Raw genomic sequence first — 18,042 nt, 5'->3', positions numbered from 1 at the left:
ACACTCAAATGCTTTCATTCGTCACTTTTAGCAGTCTTGAGGCAGTCACACAGTTAACAACTGATATGAAGCGCTTCCTGGCTAAACAATAAGTCCAGTGCAAAGCGCCCATCGTCGCCTGTGATAAGAGCAGGAAGGGTTAAGAGGAAGTGAAGTTTTGCAAACTGCTTGTTGACTAAGAAGCTGCCTGTACGTCAGCTTACATTGGATAATAATTCGTTTTTTCAACATGCGGCCATCAGCATCACATTAACCACTAACCTTTGACCTACAGTAGCTTGTGTTACCATTTTCCAAAAGAGTGCGATATTGAAAGGTAAAGCCTGAAAGCACAATGGAGAAAAAGATCCTTAAGTGTCATTTGCGGCTAACATTGGACCTCATAAAACCTCAGCTGTGGACCTTTCAGTTGCACAGTATTCTGAAACCTGACTTTTCTTTATCACTTGCTAAGATGAAGTAAGCCTTAAACCAGTTCACAGATCAGATGAGTGATCCTGAGAAAGAAACACTTCCTCTTTCATCAGTCCTAATTTTCTTCCGAATGTTGCACAGAAAAAAGTTGTTGACATCTGCCATTTTAGGCGTCCTTTAGGTTCACTTGATGTTAAGGGGAAAAAAGCAAAATGACAGTTTTTTTGTGATTCATCTTGAACAAGGCTTTCACACTCACATATTAACAACTTTAAATCAGGCAATTCTACTTTCCCTTTGACAGCTACAAGTCAGTTTGAGGGCCAAAAAAGTTAGTTTGGGTGCAAAATCAAGTAGTTTTTTTTGACAAAAAAAAAAAACTGGGTGAAAAAGTGAAGTGAGAAGATAAACTGCTGCTTATCTAATGTGTTTGCTGAGGATGCTGGTTCACACTGTAACAAGTAGCCACCATACTATCACTGTCAAAGACAAATTGTCTCTACTGAACAGGCTGTGTTGTTGTTTTTAGCCAGGCTCTATGGATGGCAATGCTAGTTTCTTCAGACAGTTGGTGATTTACGCCCAAATACTTGCAATACTAATGATGTTCTGATATTCCAATCAGGCTCAGCTGCAATTTGTGCAGATATATATATATATATATATATATATAAATAAAAGAGGGCACGGAATGCATGTGGTGGGGCACCAGCGTGCAGAAAGCTTCTTTGCTCTTCTTTCAATAAAGAAACACGCTCCAGTTCTGCTATAACTGATGCTATTGCAGCTACGCTAACCTCTTAAGGAACCGCCATTGTTGTTTAGAACGAACAGTCGCCCAGTAGCTCCTCACAGGACGCTGATTGGTCCGGTCACTGGCTGGCTGGACACTAAAGCATTACTTGAAGCCTGACAAGATTAATTTTCTTTCGTGTTATCTTGTAATACATTGTATGTACTAAAGGGGCATCAAATCAAATAAGGCATATTTGCTGTGGGGGGAGGCGGGGCAGTATAGATCTAGCTCAGATGTACCACAGTACTCGCCAGCAGAATGCTACACGAAAGAATCACATTTGACCACTTAAGCTCAAATTTCACTTCCCCATTTACTTTTGCATTGCTCTGTGAGAAACTGTGACCACTGAGCCGCATTGCATTGAGTATTGTGGTGTATATTTGGTTGTTCACTTTAAGTGCGGACCCCTAACTCACAGCTGGTTGTTTTGCAATAACAAATCCGCTCTATTTATGTGTGCTTTGCAAATTTGCTGTGCTATGTCCACACGACAAAGTTGACTGGGTGGTGATATAATTCATATTTATGTTTTGTCCCCAGCCACCACTAAATATGGCTTGTGCAATCACATTTATACACCATGCTAAGTTAGATACGAAGTTATCAAAGTTTGGCTGCCGTGTTGTGTGAATGTCCTCTAACCTATTTCATATAGTTGTCTTCTAACTTCTGACCTGATATAGCTGAGTAATCAAATGAAATTCCCCTTGGTCAACAATCTGTGACCAGTGGAAAAGGGCCTTCCGCAAATGATGAATTCTTGACATCAAGTCTTTCCCAATAGGATCAGACGCTTGAGCCGCTTTGTCAGAACCTGCTGTTAATTTCCTGATAGAAACTGAAAACCTCAATTTGTACCTTACCAGCAATTGAAGCAAAAGTACCAGCAATATTTGCTGGTACTTTTGCTTCACGTACACTTACACTGGTTTCAAGTTGAAATTAATTCAGAAGTGCAAGATGAGTCATTGTTTACACGACTTATTCTTCACTTAATTTTGGTTAAAGATGTTCAAACAGAAACCTTCAACTCACAAGCCTGTTCCTCCACCTGTAGTCAGCTGCTGCCCTGAGTTGAACCCATGTGCATGCTCAGAACGTATCCTCTCTGCTCTGCAGATGAACACCAAAAAGAAACATGTTTTGACTCCGATGACTTTATCATAAAACATATGTAAAAAGTATGAAGTTTCTTGGCTTTGGCACAACTTTTCTCCGGTTTCTCTTTTTTATGTCCCAACCACCATGACCCTGAGCATCACCACAGCGGTATTCTGGTTACTTTCTGGTTAGGACTTCTGCACCGTGCACAGCGACACACTGATATACCAGCCTCCGACTCCTGAGAAACAACACACATACTGTGTAACTGTAACTGTAAAACAAAAAAGGGATTGTAAGGTTTATTATGATAGCTGTTCTGACACACTAAAAGTTCATGCATATGTTGCATCTGTGTCCCCCTGATGGGAAGGAAACCTCATACCCCTCCTCTTCGAGATTCTGAACTGGGCAGTTCCTGCACATCTTAGCAAAACAGGAAATTTCATGTTTCCTCTGCTGCTTAACAACTTGCATCACACTACTTCTGCATATGTTCACACACACACACACACACACACACACACACACACACACACACACGCGCACACACACACACACACACACACACACAGCTACATTGCTATATCAGGGTATCGGGCAAGGGGTCTGGTTTTTTTAATCGCACGTCAACAGCACATCATTGCCAAAAAGTTAATGCCCCCTTACTTGAATAGATATCATAGAATTGTTCATTCATTGTTGTAGACAGTTTTACAATTAATTGAATTTATTGCCAACATACATTCAGTTACATTTGTCAACACTACACTGTACAAAACACATTTGTTTAAGGTTTATAAAGTATCAGTAAGATGTAGGCTTCAAACAATTCTTTTTGATTGACTTTTGTAGCATTTTAGGCTTGAAGGTGAGCAGAACAATGATCAAAATGCCCACAAACAAAAGACAGATGGGTACAAATAGCAGAAGATACCAGATTATAGATTCCCCATCTTTCTCCAAACAAAAAAATGACTGGGAGCGCTCCACTCTGTGTGTCATTTGCATGAGATCTTCACATTCAATGTCTGATCGTCCGACCATATTGATTGTCTTTGTTGTTTCAAATGTCCTGAACCATTCAGTTTGGCAACAGTTGAACGGATTTCCTGTGAGAAAAACAGTGTGCAGTTTGGGGGCTAATGTGTTTGCCTGACTAGAGGGAATAGTGGACAGTCTGTTGTCCCTCAAATCCAGCACTTTCAGGTCAAGATTTAGAAGTGAAGGGGGAAGATAACCAAGAGAGTTCCTTGAAATGTTCAGAGACTCAAGACTGTGTAAATGGGAGAAGTCTAAATCTTGTATTTGAGTGTTTCCTAAACCTAGATGCTGCAATGTTCTGCTGAGACTTTGTATTGATTCTTGGACAATGAGTCCAGGGTTGTCGGACAGTTCCAAGTGCGTTAGCGACAACCCAGTGAACGCAGACGATGGAATTATTGTAAGGTTGCATCCCTTAAGGTAAAGTTGCATTAGGGATGCAATGTCTTTCCAATCTGCGCAAGCTGAGCTTGTGTCTGTACTGGTCTCAGCTTCCTCGGCATGGCAAATGTCAACGTTGTTGTAACTGAGATCCACTGACCTGAGGCTTGGCAATGAGGAAAATAAACCCGAGGGTAACCGCTCAAGATTGTTCAAACTAAGGTTAAGGTACGTCAGATTGCCAAGAGCGGTCAGCGTACTTCTATCTGCAACGATCTGGTTCAGCCTGTTGTTGCTAAGGTCCAACTCGTACAAGCTGCCAGAGAACTGTTCCGACGCTAGATTTAAGGTTTCCAGACAGTTCGTGCGCATTTGAAGTCTAGACAGGGCAGGCATTTTCTGGATGAATCCTTCAGGAAAATACCTCACCTGGTTTCCTCTTAGGTCCAAAATCTCAAGAGAGGAGATGTCCCCGGAAAGGCTCTCGTTCCACAGCTGAGCAGTCACGTTGCCCGTGTACTTCTTCATGTTGTAGAACTCAACAGTTGTGGTGGAGTTCGGGAATGTACTGTTGTCTGCCAAGTGTTCGTAAAAGCTAACGCTGTTGTGGGATAGGTAAAGATTCCTCAGGTGGCTGTGGTTAGGCAAGAAAGGAAAGAAGAGCATTTTGTTGTTTGATAGATCAAGTGTCTCTAGCTGGAAAGTGTCGTTAAGGTCTGGTCTGGTGACGAACCACTCAATAAAGTTGTGGCTGGCGTTGAGGACCACCAGCTGGGTCATATGAAAGTCTGTCAGGCAAAGCAGATAGTTGAAGGCCAAGTTGAGCCGCTGGAGCTTTGGATTGCCATCGAAAGCGCCATCAATCTCGTACATGATGTTTCTCTGTAGGTCGAGTTCTTTGAGTTGGTGAAGATTTCTGAATGACGTCTCATCCAGTCTTTGCAGCAAGTTTCCAGAGAGATTGAGGTACTCCAGGGATGTCAGATTTTGGAGAAGAGTGGCCACCATTTCGTCCTCGAGCACATTCTCGGAGAGATCCAGAGCTCTAAGCCTGGGTAGAGTCTTTAATGCGTGGCTGGTTTCTTGGCAGCCAATATGAAGATTGTTGTTTGCTAAATTGAGGCTTACTAACAATTTTGAGTGTTGAAAAGTGTTTGATTCAAATTTTTCCAAACTATTACAAGCTAAGCTCAGAGTGTTTAGTGAGGGGTAACGGAGGAGAGAGGTGTCCTGTAGTGTTTGAATGTGATTGTAGTTGAGCTGAAGCTCCTCTAAGTTGTCGGGCAGTCCAGCAGGCACAGAGGAGAGCTTGCCATTGTTGCAGAGAGCCGTTCTTTGTATCTGCAGAGAGAAGGAGAGCAGGTAGCTTGAAGTTTGTGGGCTTGTTTATTGCATGTCTCCTTGTGGGAAAGAAATGTTTACATTTTTTTTAGAAATAATGCAAGATTCCTGAGCAAAAAATCATCAGGCTATATTTATTCTTTTGTGGGTTTACATCAACAGGCTTCCTTTTTTTGGAGGGATTGTTTAACCTCTCATATCTCTTTATCTAACATCAGAATTTTAACATGGGCTTTATTTTTGTTTTTAGCAACAACATGAATCTCGGTCTGTACAGAGTGAAATTAATCAAAAGCTGTTGAATGGATTGAGATTAAATTTGCTACACACACTCGAGGTCACTAAAGAATGAATTCAAATGACTTTGGTGCACAATACTTTACTTGACTTTTGACTAAATACCTGAAAAACTAATGGCATTCAGCATCAGTTGTGCTGTGGTTTTAGTGCTAATTAGCATTAGGCTAAACTAAGATGGTGAACTTGATGAATATTACTTGCATCAACATTACGTTACCATTGTTACTGTGAACATTTTAGCATGCCGATGTTAGCGTTAAGCTCAAAGCTCAAAGCACAATTGAACATTTTCGTTGGTCACTTGACAGTTTTTAAAAGAAAATTTGTTTTTAGAATTAGTTTTGCATAAGAACTGCTCTTCAACTCACAGCGTTGATAAAAACAAATTATAAACAAAAAAAATATATATATATTTTAAACACACCCTTTAGGCACTCTTACACTCACACAGTAGTTGTAGATATTTTCTTTATACTATTAATATAGCTGACAATTCATCCAAAACGTTTCAGTTTTAATAAACCAGCTAATATATTTTCTCTTCTGGATGCCACTTTTCAGCTGCACTTTGATCACATCAGAAAAAGTCTTTAGTAGTGTTTCTCAACTGACTAATTATATATCAGTAATAAATCATCATTAAGAGACATGTGGGGGTTGTCATGTTGTGAAAACTTTTTAGATAGCTACTTAATTTATTAAGTAGACAATTAAAAATGTATTCACTTTGACAAATGCAGACTTCATGTCTGTTTAGAAAGTGAAAAAGTCATCAACAATGTGTACTTCCACTACAATAGTGCATTAAATCCAATGTTGTAAATATGACATTGTTAAATGATAGGTAACAGTATGGCTTGTTAGAAAGTTGATGGTTTTAGAGTGAAAATAACAAATAATTGAATACAGTGGACTAACAGCTTTGATGGATTATTTATGGATTAAATTACTCAATTTGCCTTCCTGATGAGACAAAGTGGGAAATGTCGGAGCACTCAAAATATCCTCACAAAATGTAATTTCCTGGATGTTCACGTGACCATTTTTATTCTCGGTTATCATGTTTTCACAACAACTGAATGCAGCATCAGAGGACAGTGTTGCAATGATGACATTAACAACAAAATGCTTATCTTTTCTCAACAAAATACATCTGAGGTTACCTACCAGTGGGACATTTGTCTTACTCCACCAATGTTCCTGAGACCTCAGTTCGTTTCGAGTTGTGCTTTTTTTTTAATTTAAGATAAGAAAAGATGGAACTGTATTAATCCCAAAGGAATCTCTTAATTTAACCTTTATTAATACAGGTAATCTCATTGAGCGACAGGGTGTCATCCTCAAGAGAGGAGCTTTTTATTATGTGGAGCTGAGTTCAAATGAGACGTCTTACCAGCTGGCACTGGCTGTGTTGTGGATGACTTGAGACTGGCGTCAGGATTCTCCACATGGGTAACAAGCAGAGCAGGATGGGAGTGAGCCCGTGGACTGGCATTTTAACATCCTCACTGTTGACAAGGTGATAGAAGAAGAGAGGGAGGATGCTTATTGATCAACACAGACATGTGCTGACTGTAGGTGATTCAACTTAATCAGTCCATGAGTATATGCAGTAGCCTTGATTTGTATGTGATGATGAGCATGGTATGACATTTTGAAACGAGCACCATGACACCACGTCTACAGGCATGCAATATTGGGTAAATCAATCCCTCCGCTGTAAATGGATTATCAAACTAGGAAAGCGAGATGGCAGCTTGACATTAAAGTGTCGGCGGTCAATGTAGTGGACTGGCAGATGTATAATTAACTACACGTGCCAAAAACATTCATATTGTGAGTGATGATTTTCAGTTAAAATTTGTATTGAGTCCCAACTTAAACATTTCTGTAGCGGTGAGCAAATGATTTCACCTGTTGTATCCTAACCTTATATGTTAGACTTGACAAGCGTGTGAACGGGGCTTTCACATTACTCGTGTCTGCAACATGAAATCTGTGTTTCATTTCTGTTGTGTCTGGTTGACCAAACACAATGAAAGAAGTTGGAGTTGATTAATATGATGTAAATGTGTGAATGTCCTTTCTGTAATATTGTATTTTTTACTGATTACAGCAGCTGGGCATTTTGGTCAAATTTCCCTAATTTCAATTCAAGCCACTGCGTGACGCATGCTGGATATGGAGGCCGTGTTCCTTTTTTGGCTTGTACGCATACACTTTGTATTTTAGTGGATTTATGAAGTATATGATGTTGTCTAGTTTTTACTTTTATATCAAAAATTGTATAATTTTCTACATAACATTTTATCACTGTTCTTATCACTTTTCTGTTGTTCTTTTTTCACATGTATAGCTTATCTGACGGTAGACTACATTGTTGTGTACAAACAGTTTTGCAGAATACTAATCTCTCTTTTCTAAGTGTTACTGGCCAGTTTGTGACTGATCCACCCAGTGTTTGATACTGACATAATATCGCATAAGGATAGCTCAAAAAGACAGCATACGCTTTCATTAGAATAATGGTAATATGTGTCATATTTCAATTAAACATGCATAGAGTGAAATTGAAAATCAGCATTATTAAAGTGAGATTTGTTTTTTCAAAATGTTAAGTTCTAATTGTGGGCAATCCATAACTCAGCGACATTACTCAAATTCAACACCAAGCAATTTGGTTACATTACTAATGACTCATTATGCAACACTAATAAACATATTGGAAACTACATTTTTATGTTGACATGTGTTGTAACAAGACTTAAGCACATCATATACAGTACTAGCAGGTTTCAAGTATGCACAAAATAAGTAGATCAAAAAGATATCTTGTGCAAAAGAACAAAACTCAACATTCTTATTTAAGACAAAGCATTTTTTTGGCTTCTTTTAGCACACTGCATACTACAGTACTAAACTAATGCACAGTGCATTTACTTACGCTGGTGGTTAGATGTGGATTTCCCAAGCCACTGACGGTTGATCCCCTGACCATATCGCTGGTTGACTTGCTGTTGCAGAGTGTTCTCCTGTGTGAGGTTCAGCTGCCTTCCTTCTTCTGACTGAAGCACTGATGACTCTTTTTACTAGTCGCGGAAGCAGGCAAGCAACGGAAACCAGAGTCACATGGACAAGCTGCAATCAGAAAGAGGTTCTCAAGCCCGGGGGCCACAGGAAGGCGAGTGCAGGCTCAACAGCTCTCAACCAGCAGAGCACAATTTTTTTTCACCCACCCTGTCACACAAACACCACGAAAGTGATCATGGTGTGCAGGCAACTCTGATTGGTAGCGCAACTGCAACCACAAAAACCTAACAAGAACACACCCTTCACACCCTCGGCTTGTTCTGATCAGCCAACCGAGAGAGGAAACCACTCGACACACACGCCCTTCCTGCCTGATATTCGGCCTGTCACTGCAACAGCCATTACAAAACACACAGATGTAGTTTCAAAAGGTTTCAAGTGTGAAGTATTGAAGGGTCACAATGGTTCTGGGCCAAGGTAACATTGATCCATGGCCCGCTTTTCAGCACAACCCAATTCACTGCAGCATATTCTAAGTGAATAACGTGCTCTAATGTTACACTTTCAAACTTTCCAATGTGTTTCCAACATGGCTACTTTAAGTAACCAAGTTCCTTACTGACTGTCTGTCTACCTGTTGGTCTGCTTTCATGCATGTGTTTCTATCACTCTTTCTTTGGTACTCTTAACTTTGTTAAATCTGCTTGTTAACTTCTTTCTCCTCACAAGTTACCCATGGGTGAGAGAATAGGGAATAGGAATCAGGAAGTGATGGTGGCATCCTTGTAGAGTTGATTTGTTGGTGATTTCTTCCTGTTTTCATACAGGACATCTCCAGCTCTCACTTCTGGCTCTGTTGTAAGTTTGGGTGGCTGACTTCATTCTCTGCTCAGGTAGACATTACTCCTCTATATCTTGACAGAGCAAATAGTTGATTGATGCTATATTAATGCTCTAAATTTTGAATTCAGCACCTTTTAAAGGTTCACTGTGATTTATTTTTATTTTTGTTTTTAAGAGTAGGCCCTCGTTTGGATCTTGTGCACACACACAAGAATGCACGTTATGAGAGAAAGTTTCAATTCTGATGCACTCTCTTTTGCTACTTCTGTGGCCTTGGTGTTATCGTCACCCTATCTCCCTGCACTCAGCAGAGATGGCTCAGACACAGACGCTCTTGTCTTAATAAACTTCACACTTTGATGAGACCTCTATTTGTCCATTTTAATACCACACAATTAATCATTTTTTCAACCATGTGGCGTCACAAATACGACAAGTATTCTGGGTGGGTAAACCTTTATGAATGACCGATGTGTTTGTCCAGTTGAAGTGGAAGAGCTCTTTTATTTATGATTAAAGATTTGATAATTATAAGCCTGGGAATTGTTATTCACGGTCATTTTCTGTAACTAGCCAAGACAGGTTTAGACGGTTACAAACTGATACAGGAGTGTTCTACCTTCATGTCAAATGAGTGAGTAGCCCAAAGATTGGAAACATTAAAGGTGCAGTGTGTAGGATTTGGCAGCATCTAGCGGTGAGATTGCAGATTACAATCGACTGAAACTTCTTCCGTGTGCAAAGCGTGTAGGTCGGAGAACTATGGTGGCCAACGTAAAAATGTGAAAATGCGAATGGCCCTATCTAGAGCAAGTGTGTCCGTTTTGGGCAGCAGAAACATGGCTGATGGGTCGGGTTACATCGGGTGTAACTTCACGTGTGTTAAATAGCTCTATAAACCAGCATGGCCTCTTCCAGCTATAGATCAGCATGCATCACTTGTTGTTGGAATGCTGTTAAGCATTCCAACTATTGTTATCCTGTTTCTTTATTATTGGAATGCTGTTAAGCATTCCAACTATTGTTATCCTGTTTCTTTATTGTTGGAATGCTGTTAAGCATTCCAACAATAAACTATTGTTCTTCGAATCTTTATTCAACTTCTTCTATTTCTTCCGTCGCACCTCTTCTCCTCCTTCATTTTTTAAGCTACAGAAACCGTTCAACTATTAAAATGTTCAGCTCTTTCACCAGAGGGGTGCTATGACTTTTTATATTTCTAACCTTTAAACTTTTTGAATTATTAAGCTTTTTATTTTTTCAATAGGATCTCTATGGAGAATATTTTCAAATGGCTTCAGGCACACATGTGTTCGTGATTGAGCCAATTAGTGATGTTGATAAACACACAGACTCACAGACACATGCGCACATGCACTCCTCTCTCTCTCTCTCTCTCTCTCTCTCTCTCTCTCTCTCTCTCTGTGTCTCTCTCTCATACAGTCATTCAGGTCTTAGGGATCTTTAGAGGTCTTTCCCCCATCCTCCACCCCCCCCCCCCCCCCCACACACACACCATTTTAAAATAAAAGCCCCACAGAATGAATCCTAACTGAAATGCTTGTGATGAGCCTGTCATTTAATAACCGGTTTGTGTTTATCTAACATTATGATTCTGTCTCCTCTCCCCTCCCCCCCCCCCCCACCCCACACCCCATTTCAAAATAAAAGCCCCAGAGAGTGAATTCTAACTGAACTGCTTGTGATGAAGCCTGTCATTTAATAACCTCTGTTTATGTGTGTCAAACATTATGATTATGTCTCCTCTCCCCCTCCCTCCCCCACCCAGCCCCACCCTTTCAAAATAAAAGCCCCATGGATTAACTGGAATCAAATTACCAAATATGAGGATAAATACTTGAATTTTGAGGATTCGTCTCAGGTTAAATTTTTTTTTGATCAATTACCAGTAAGCAGTCGATTCTACAAGAGATATGAATGTAACTCTCTCTTCATCCTAATCTTTCTAGCGTACATCGTTTGTTCTGTAATATCTTAAGATGTTGTTTAACCATAAAACTTAATCCACTGCTGCAGGTTAATGAAAACTAAATGCAATGAAAAGTTTGATTCATAATGAAAAGTAAGCTGGGGCACATCTATTCTCTTGAGATTTCATGGTGCACATGACCAGGATGTTCTATGGTGTAAGGCTATGCATGCATGAGGGGATAACTGCCACCTTGTGGAGACAGGATATATTGCATATGTGAAACTGGTATTGCAGATGTAAACCCATGGGATAATATACAGAACAGAAGATGATTTTTAGAGACAGCCAGCTATGGTTTCTGTAATAGGCTGTTGTGCTGGTAGACAGATAATGCAGTTAGAAACACAGTCAGGATGAAAAGCAGACCAACAGGTAGAGTGACTGACTGACAGACAGGCAGTTAAAAAACGAGAAAGGGAAAGAGAGAAAGAGAAAAATAGGCAGACATACCTCTTAGCATTGGCAGCACATTCAATCATTAATTGTTGGAATGCTGTTAAGCATTCCAACAGAAACCGTTCAACTATCAAAATGTTCAGCTCCTTCAGCTCATCTCTGCTATGACTTTTTCTATTTCTAACCTTTAAACTTTTTGAATTATTAAGTTTTTGGCAACTTTATTTTTGAATGGGATGTCTATGGAGAATATTTTCAAATCCTCTTAAACTTCTTCAACTTTCAAATCCTTCAACTTTCTCATACTTTCACCATTTCAACTTTCAAATGTTGAGAAAACCCTTAACTATTGCCAACATGATTCAGTTTTTTGATAGATGACATTTACACACACCGCGACACAAGAGGGAGAGACGAGGAAAGACATGGCAGAGCAGGACAATAGTTATGTAAGCTGTAAAAGATAAAACATAGTACAATCTCCAAATGAGAAAGTTTGCCAGAGATATCAGAGCCTCTCTCTCTGCCTCTCTCTCTCTCTCTCTCTCTCTCTCTCTGCCTCTCTCTCTCTCACTCACTAATTCTTTCTTCTCGCTCTCCCTGTCTGTGTCTCTCTCTCATACAGTCATTCAGGTCTTAGAGACTTTTAGAGGACCCCCCCCCCACACCCCACACACGCACACACCCCATTTCAAAATAAAAGCCCCAAAGAGTGAATTCTAATTGAAATGCTTGTGATGAAGCCAGGCATTTAATAACCTGTTTATGTGTGTCAGACATTATGATTATGTCTCCTCCCCCCCTCTCCCCCCCCACCCAGCACCACCCTTTCAAAATAAAAGCCTCTTGGATTAACTGTATTTAAACAAGCTCAAAATTAGGCTTTTTGTTCAAAAAATGAATGCTCTTACTAATACTGCGACAACTACTACTACTGCTGCTAATATAGTATTACTACTATTTCTACTATAACTTTTGCTGTTGCTACTATTACTACTACTGCTACTACTGCTACCATCAATATTATTACTACAACTACTGCTATTACTACCACGACTACTATTACTTATACGACAACTGCTACTACTACTACTGCTATTCATGCTACTAAAAGTAGTAATACTACTACAGCTATTAGTACGACTGCTACTAGTACTACTACTACTGCTACATCTTCTACTGCCATTACTATTACTACTACTACTAGTGATATTAAATACTACGACCAATACTACAGCTATTACTATGACTGCTGATACTACGTCTTCTACTACTTCTTCTAATTACTAATACTTCTACAACTAATAATACTTCTACTACAACTACAACTTCTACTACTACTACAAATATTACTACTACTACTAGTACTTATTCTAATGCTACTAATACTTCTACTAATAATACTTCTACTACAACTTATACTACTACAAATATCACCACTGATGAATTTTTTTAAGCCACAGAAACTGTTCAAATATCAAAATGTTCAGCTCTTTCAGGAGAGGTGTGATATGACTTTTCATATTTGTAATCTTTAAACTTTTTGAATTATTAAGCTTTTTGCAATTTGTTTTTGAATTGGATATCTATTTTCAGCAATGTTTTTGCGATTAATTTCAGTTTTAAGCATTCCAACGCATTTTCAGCAGGAAATGCATTTTCTAGTTTTACTAAAGTTATCCTCTGAGATCCGCAGCAACCGAAACAGAACAGTGTGTCCACTGCTGAGATGTATTTTTCTTCTATTTCCTGTTGATGAAGGTTGAGTTTTTGTGGGTGGTGCATGTTGTTTATGTTAATGAAATGCTCCCGATCTTGCACTTTTCTTTTTTTTGCACAAATCTTGCACTTTTAAAACTGCATGGTTTGCAATAAATGCTATGTGAAGCTTAGAGTGTTCAGTTTTTGGGCGTCAATTCCAATTATTTTTAGGCCATATTCTGTGGAAGGAAACATCCTGATGCAATATTCTAGCTATTGTTGCTGAGGGCAGACTGTTGCTCTGCGCATACAGTTTTCCTGTTTTGGGCATATATTGTTGTAATTGTGTGAGTCATTTTCCTGTAATGTCACACAGTTTTGTAGTGTATATGATCCTCCTGCAGCAAGAATCAGGCCACTTATGTTCACTTGTAAACATAACAACAAATCGCTGTTTGCGGCTTTATTCATGCTCTGAATGTTAGATACAGCTCCTTTCAAGGTGTCCTGTGAATGCTTAATTTCTTTAATCTTTTTTTTAAAGGCTAGCAGTGCAAGGGTACATTGTTTTAATGAGTGGGCCCCCGTTTTGTTCTTGTGCACATTGACCAGGATGCACATTGTGAAAGAAAGTTTCAATTCTGATAATGTGCATATATACTCTGTTTTGTCTATTCATTGTTGTTAGACCTCCGAACCATCTGTGGGGAAAGAGCTCAATCTATTCAGCTGAATTATTATTTGTGTCTGTTCAATAAATATGTTTTTATATTTAAGAGTTTTGTCATCTCGGTTATTTCTCACCGGGAGGTTAAAAAGATTATTTTCCACCACACCGAGCAGATTATTTTTCAGGATATCGCTGATCCACACATAGTGAATACATGCAACACCTACAGTAAGAGCTCAATGGACAGCCTTGACTTGGAATGCTTCTCATGCATCGTCACTTTGCATGGTGTATACTATGAACTGCCTATTGTGCACTTCATCCATACCACATTAGCAACCTGTCCGTATGATGCATGGTTAATCTTGTATACGTGATAATGTGTCCTTTACGCTCTGTACTTCATACACAGACCAATAACTAATGCAGTTAACCATACATTTCACATCGCTCTTCTTTGAAAACAATGTACTGTAACTCTAAAACAGCCCTGTATTCAGTTTTAGGAACAGTTCATACTTCAAAATGACAAATTTTGGAGATACATGTTTTTTTCCAAAGGACAGCAACACTATGCAGTCTTCCTGTAGCATTGTCTTTACAGCCCCCAAAAACATCAAATGAGCGTGGCTGGTTAACATAACATGGGGCTGGAAACATGTAATGCAGTTGGACAACCGTGGATAAGCAGACATGAAACATCAAACCTTCTTTATTATAAGAGTGGCATCATGTAGACTTTATTTTCAGGCCTTATTACCATACAGCATCTATAGTACCATAGATAAAAACCAAGAAATAAATAGTGTGTAATACTACAGTAGCACATTAAAAAGGACGCACATAAACATGATACAGCTATAGTTTCCACCATTACTGGACAGGTGTTATAGTCGTTACGCCATTATCCATGCACATGCATGACAGTTGGTCCGCATGTCCTCTGTTTGCCTATAGCGATCAGGTCACATTGATTTGGCATATAACTATTATACTCCAGCCATCGATTATAGTTAAACTGCGTTAATCCACGATGAGCTGTTTCCTTTAACTCATACAACAGATAGCCATCGATAACAACCACTGTTTCACTTGTTAAAAACAATGTCTGAGAGTATTTGCCACAGTTTACAATAGTTTTGGCCTCATTTAAGCAGACATACAATCTCACGTAAATGTTCAGCACCGTTAGCCCGAATCGCATGAACTCAAATAATGTTCCGCTATCCTGTAAATAAAACAGTCCAGCAGCTAAACTGTAAAAGTGGACACTTCCACACGGATACAGAAACGTGTTTTGTGACAGTTCCCACGCATTCCTTCTCCCCTGTAGTTTCACTCCTCATGTCGAGCTGGAGTAGAAATGCCAACAGTTCTCTTTGTGTGTGTGAATAGTTATTCTGCTTGGGAAGGAACATGACCCCTTGGTCTCCAAAACCTTTTGAAACGGTGCAACAAACACAGTCTGAAGTCTGTTGAAAGAAGAAAAGTCCTGCACTCGCCCGTGGCCTGTTAGTTTTAATGGTGGCACAGGTTACTTTGCATCTAGCCGTCTAGAGGTTTTCCCAGGTACACCATGGTGACTTCGGTGTTGCCGTAGACTGCGGAGACAGCTGGGAACAGGCAAGCTTTGGGCAGTCCACGAAATGCTATACCGAGAAACTCAAAACCCCTCTCGAAGGCTAACGTCTTGTCATCCATGTCTAGAATCACTCGTATTCTCTCCCCGATCTGTGGACAAACACAATTACACATTACCGGATTACAAAAATAACAAATAATACATTTAAAAAAACAACAACTAATAGGGCAATACATTCCGCAAGTTATTCTTGGAGTATCTAAAATCTTATGAGGGTACAAAGGACAGATGTGACTCCGGCTCCTACCTGATATTTTGGCGCATTGTTACACTGTGGGAAATTTCCATTGACCTCCCCATTATGAAGCAGGTTGTTGTCGACCAGGTTCCAGCCCCAGCTCTGGTCATCACTGCCGAGCAGGGCCAGGTAGCCCTGGCACTGCATGGACGCCCGCTTGGTGGCGAGGCCTATCACTGCCACGGTGCCAAGAGGACCTTCCCACCAGATCTCCCAGGCGTGCCTCCCTTCCGAAAAGCCGATTTTGCCGCGAGCACCATCCGTGCTCTGGGCAATAGGGTTGCGGTGCAGGGTGAAGCCGTTCTTCTTCACGTAAACATTGCGGGAGCAGTCGTGGGTGCTCAGAGCATGTTGAAAGGCCTTGAGCTGTAGCGGATGATTGGACAGGGACGACAGCTTTAGTGAAAAGACATTTAGGTTTGAACAATATCGTGCAATGGTTCAAAAATCATAATTATCAATAAATACAAAGTATTTTGGAATTGTTGGGTGCTACAGTTAAAATGAAAGCCCTCTTGTATTTGTTGGTGAACACTGAAGATCTATGTGCTGTATAGATGCCTACATAAACAAGGTGAGACATGGTCATGGACTTAGGCTTTGATACCATGCAGGACAGAATGTATTGCACCAATCAGGGCTTAAGAGCGCAAACCTTCTGTAATGTCTTCTTCGTTTTATGAGAAAATAATTATGGCTGCTATTATAATTTGAGAAAAATGAATCAATATCTTCCAATGAAAGACAAATTTCCAAAGATTGCGGTCTTTAAAGTTTTTAAAGTTCTTTAAAGTTCCTTGAAGTAGTTTCAGTTGCCATGGAAAATCAACAAATATTTCATGACACAAATGTTCATACAGAGACAGCTCTTAGGTTTCACTTACAGGGGGCTTATTATTTCCTTGCACAAGGTGCACAGAATTATCCAATAATAAACAGTAACAGTAACCTCTCTTAGGTCATGATATAAAATAGGATACAATGATCTAATGTGAACTAATGACAACAAAACACATGATTTAGCCTGTCAAATCCTTACACCAAGGCCCATTTAAGAATCTGCCAATTTAATTCGGGGCTTTAAGAAAACATACAAATGTATGAGTGTTACTTTGTATGTGTTACAAAAGATCGAGCTCGAATCGATAAGGTCTTCTGGCATACAATATTATTGCTTATTGGTGTATCTTTAGGACAGTGTGCCATTTACCACATCATTAGTCACGTTACGTGAGGGTGTTTGCAGAGCACAGGTAGCACTAAACAGGCAGATATTTGAAAGGGGTTCGCCACAAATCACGGTTCTCTTAACCCGCTACAACAGCGGTATGCTGGTAAACCTACTTTCCCCTTGTAGGTGGGCAGGTTGCACAGGATGTCAGAACGCATAGCTTCATCGCTCAAGGACCGGCTGCAGAGGCTGCGCCACACCTCGCTGTTTTCATCCGCCAGCATGTTGTTCCAATGCCAGCAGACCAACGCGCAACGCGTCAAGTCGGTCAGCTCCAAGTACGAGAAAACATGCTCCAGGACCCGAGCTGGCAACCTCCCGGCCACCCCTGCGCCTCCTCCGGCTGCAGCAGCGTAGGGAGAGCCGGCGGAGCTGCAACTGGCTGCCGCTGCTGCGCCCTGACAGGAGGAGCCTCCTCCCCCACCGGCCGCTCCAGACATTATGGCCCTGATCTTTACCGACGACACCAGTCGACCGAATAGTTACACCTTACACCGTAGAATGATACCCTAATATAAGATAAATATCAACATTTTGCCTATAAAATCGCATACAGGTCGCAGTAAAACCACAACAGTATGGACCCCTCTACTCTTCCCAGTTCAATGGCTGAATGGAAGCGATGCGTCAAGGTCCTGGAAGAACAAATATACATATAGTTGTGCTGTCACAGAAAGAAATTATTTAATTTTGAAAAATGTTGTTTACATTATTTGCTAAGCATAATCAGCTAAATCCAGTAATGATAAATTGTCAGATAAAGGAAAGCCCTACCAACGTCAAATGTTTTCTATAGCCTGCAAGGACCGTAGGGTCGACATAATAATGAGCTCAAGGAGAATTGCCACAATGTTGCAGGGTTTAGGATGTTGGACGTCACATATTGTTGCTATGTCACATTGTCGAAACCGTGTGGCA

At 40.2% G+C, this 18,042-nt stretch overlaps 2 protein-coding genes across 2 annotated transcripts; both read right to left on the bottom strand.

Moving 5' to 3' along the window:
• Positions 1–3,055: 3,055 nt before the first annotated feature.
• Positions 3,056–8,428, bottom strand: nrros (negative regulator of reactive oxygen species). The gene is made up of 3 exons (XM_079292599.1): positions 8,325–8,428; positions 6,774–6,888; positions 3,056–5,080 (listed from the first exon to the last, which is right to left on the bottom strand). Exons 2-3 carry the CDS (start codon positions 6,873–6,875, stop codon positions 3,122–3,124), a joined length of 2,061 nt encoding a protein of 686 aa, XP_079148725.1. The 5' UTR covers positions 6,876–6,888; positions 8,325–8,428; the 3' UTR covers positions 3,056–3,121.
• Positions 8,429–14,742: 6,314 nt separating this feature from the next.
• Positions 14,743–17,703, bottom strand: fbxo45 (F-box protein 45). Its single transcript, XM_079292547.1, has 3 exons — positions 17,238–17,703; positions 15,903–16,259; positions 14,743–15,744 (listed from the first exon to the last, which is right to left on the bottom strand). Exons 1-3 carry the CDS (start codon positions 17,562–17,564, stop codon positions 15,559–15,561), a joined length of 870 nt encoding a protein of 289 aa, XP_079148673.1. The 5' UTR covers positions 17,565–17,703; the 3' UTR covers positions 14,743–15,558.
• Between the last annotated feature and the right edge of the window lie 339 nt (positions 17,704–18,042).

The sequence above is a fragment of the Melanostigma gelatinosum genome (genome assembly GCF_949748355.1).
Source record: "Melanostigma gelatinosum genome assembly, chromosome: 20".
In the NCBI taxonomy this organism is placed as follows: Eukaryota; Metazoa; Chordata; class Actinopteri; order Perciformes; family Zoarcidae; genus Melanostigma; species Melanostigma gelatinosum.
This window is presented reverse-complemented; position numbering and strand designations above follow the sequence as displayed.

Bases quoted from the DNA above. Each gene is read 5' to 3' on its own strand.
- fbxo45 (XM_079292547.1), bottom strand. From the start codon at position 17,564: ATGTCTGGAGCGGCCGGTGGGGGAGGAGGCTCCTCCTGTCAGGGCGCA. The intron at 16,260-17,237 runs GTAGGTTTACCA...CATCCGCTACAG, and splicing joins TGCCCACCTACAAGGGGAAA to CTCAAGGCCTTTCAACATGC. The intron at 15,745-15,902 runs GTAGGAGCCGGA...GTTTGTCCACAG, and splicing joins ACAATGCGCCAAAATATCAG to ATCGGGGAGAGAATACGAGT.
- nrros (XM_079292599.1), bottom strand. From the start codon at position 6,875: ATGCCAGTCCACGGGCTCACTCCCATCCTGCTCTGCTTGTTACCCATG. The intron at 5,081-6,773 runs GTAAGACGTCTC...TTCTCTCTGCAG, and splicing joins AACACAGCCAGTGCCAGCTG to ATACAAAGAACGGCTCTCTG.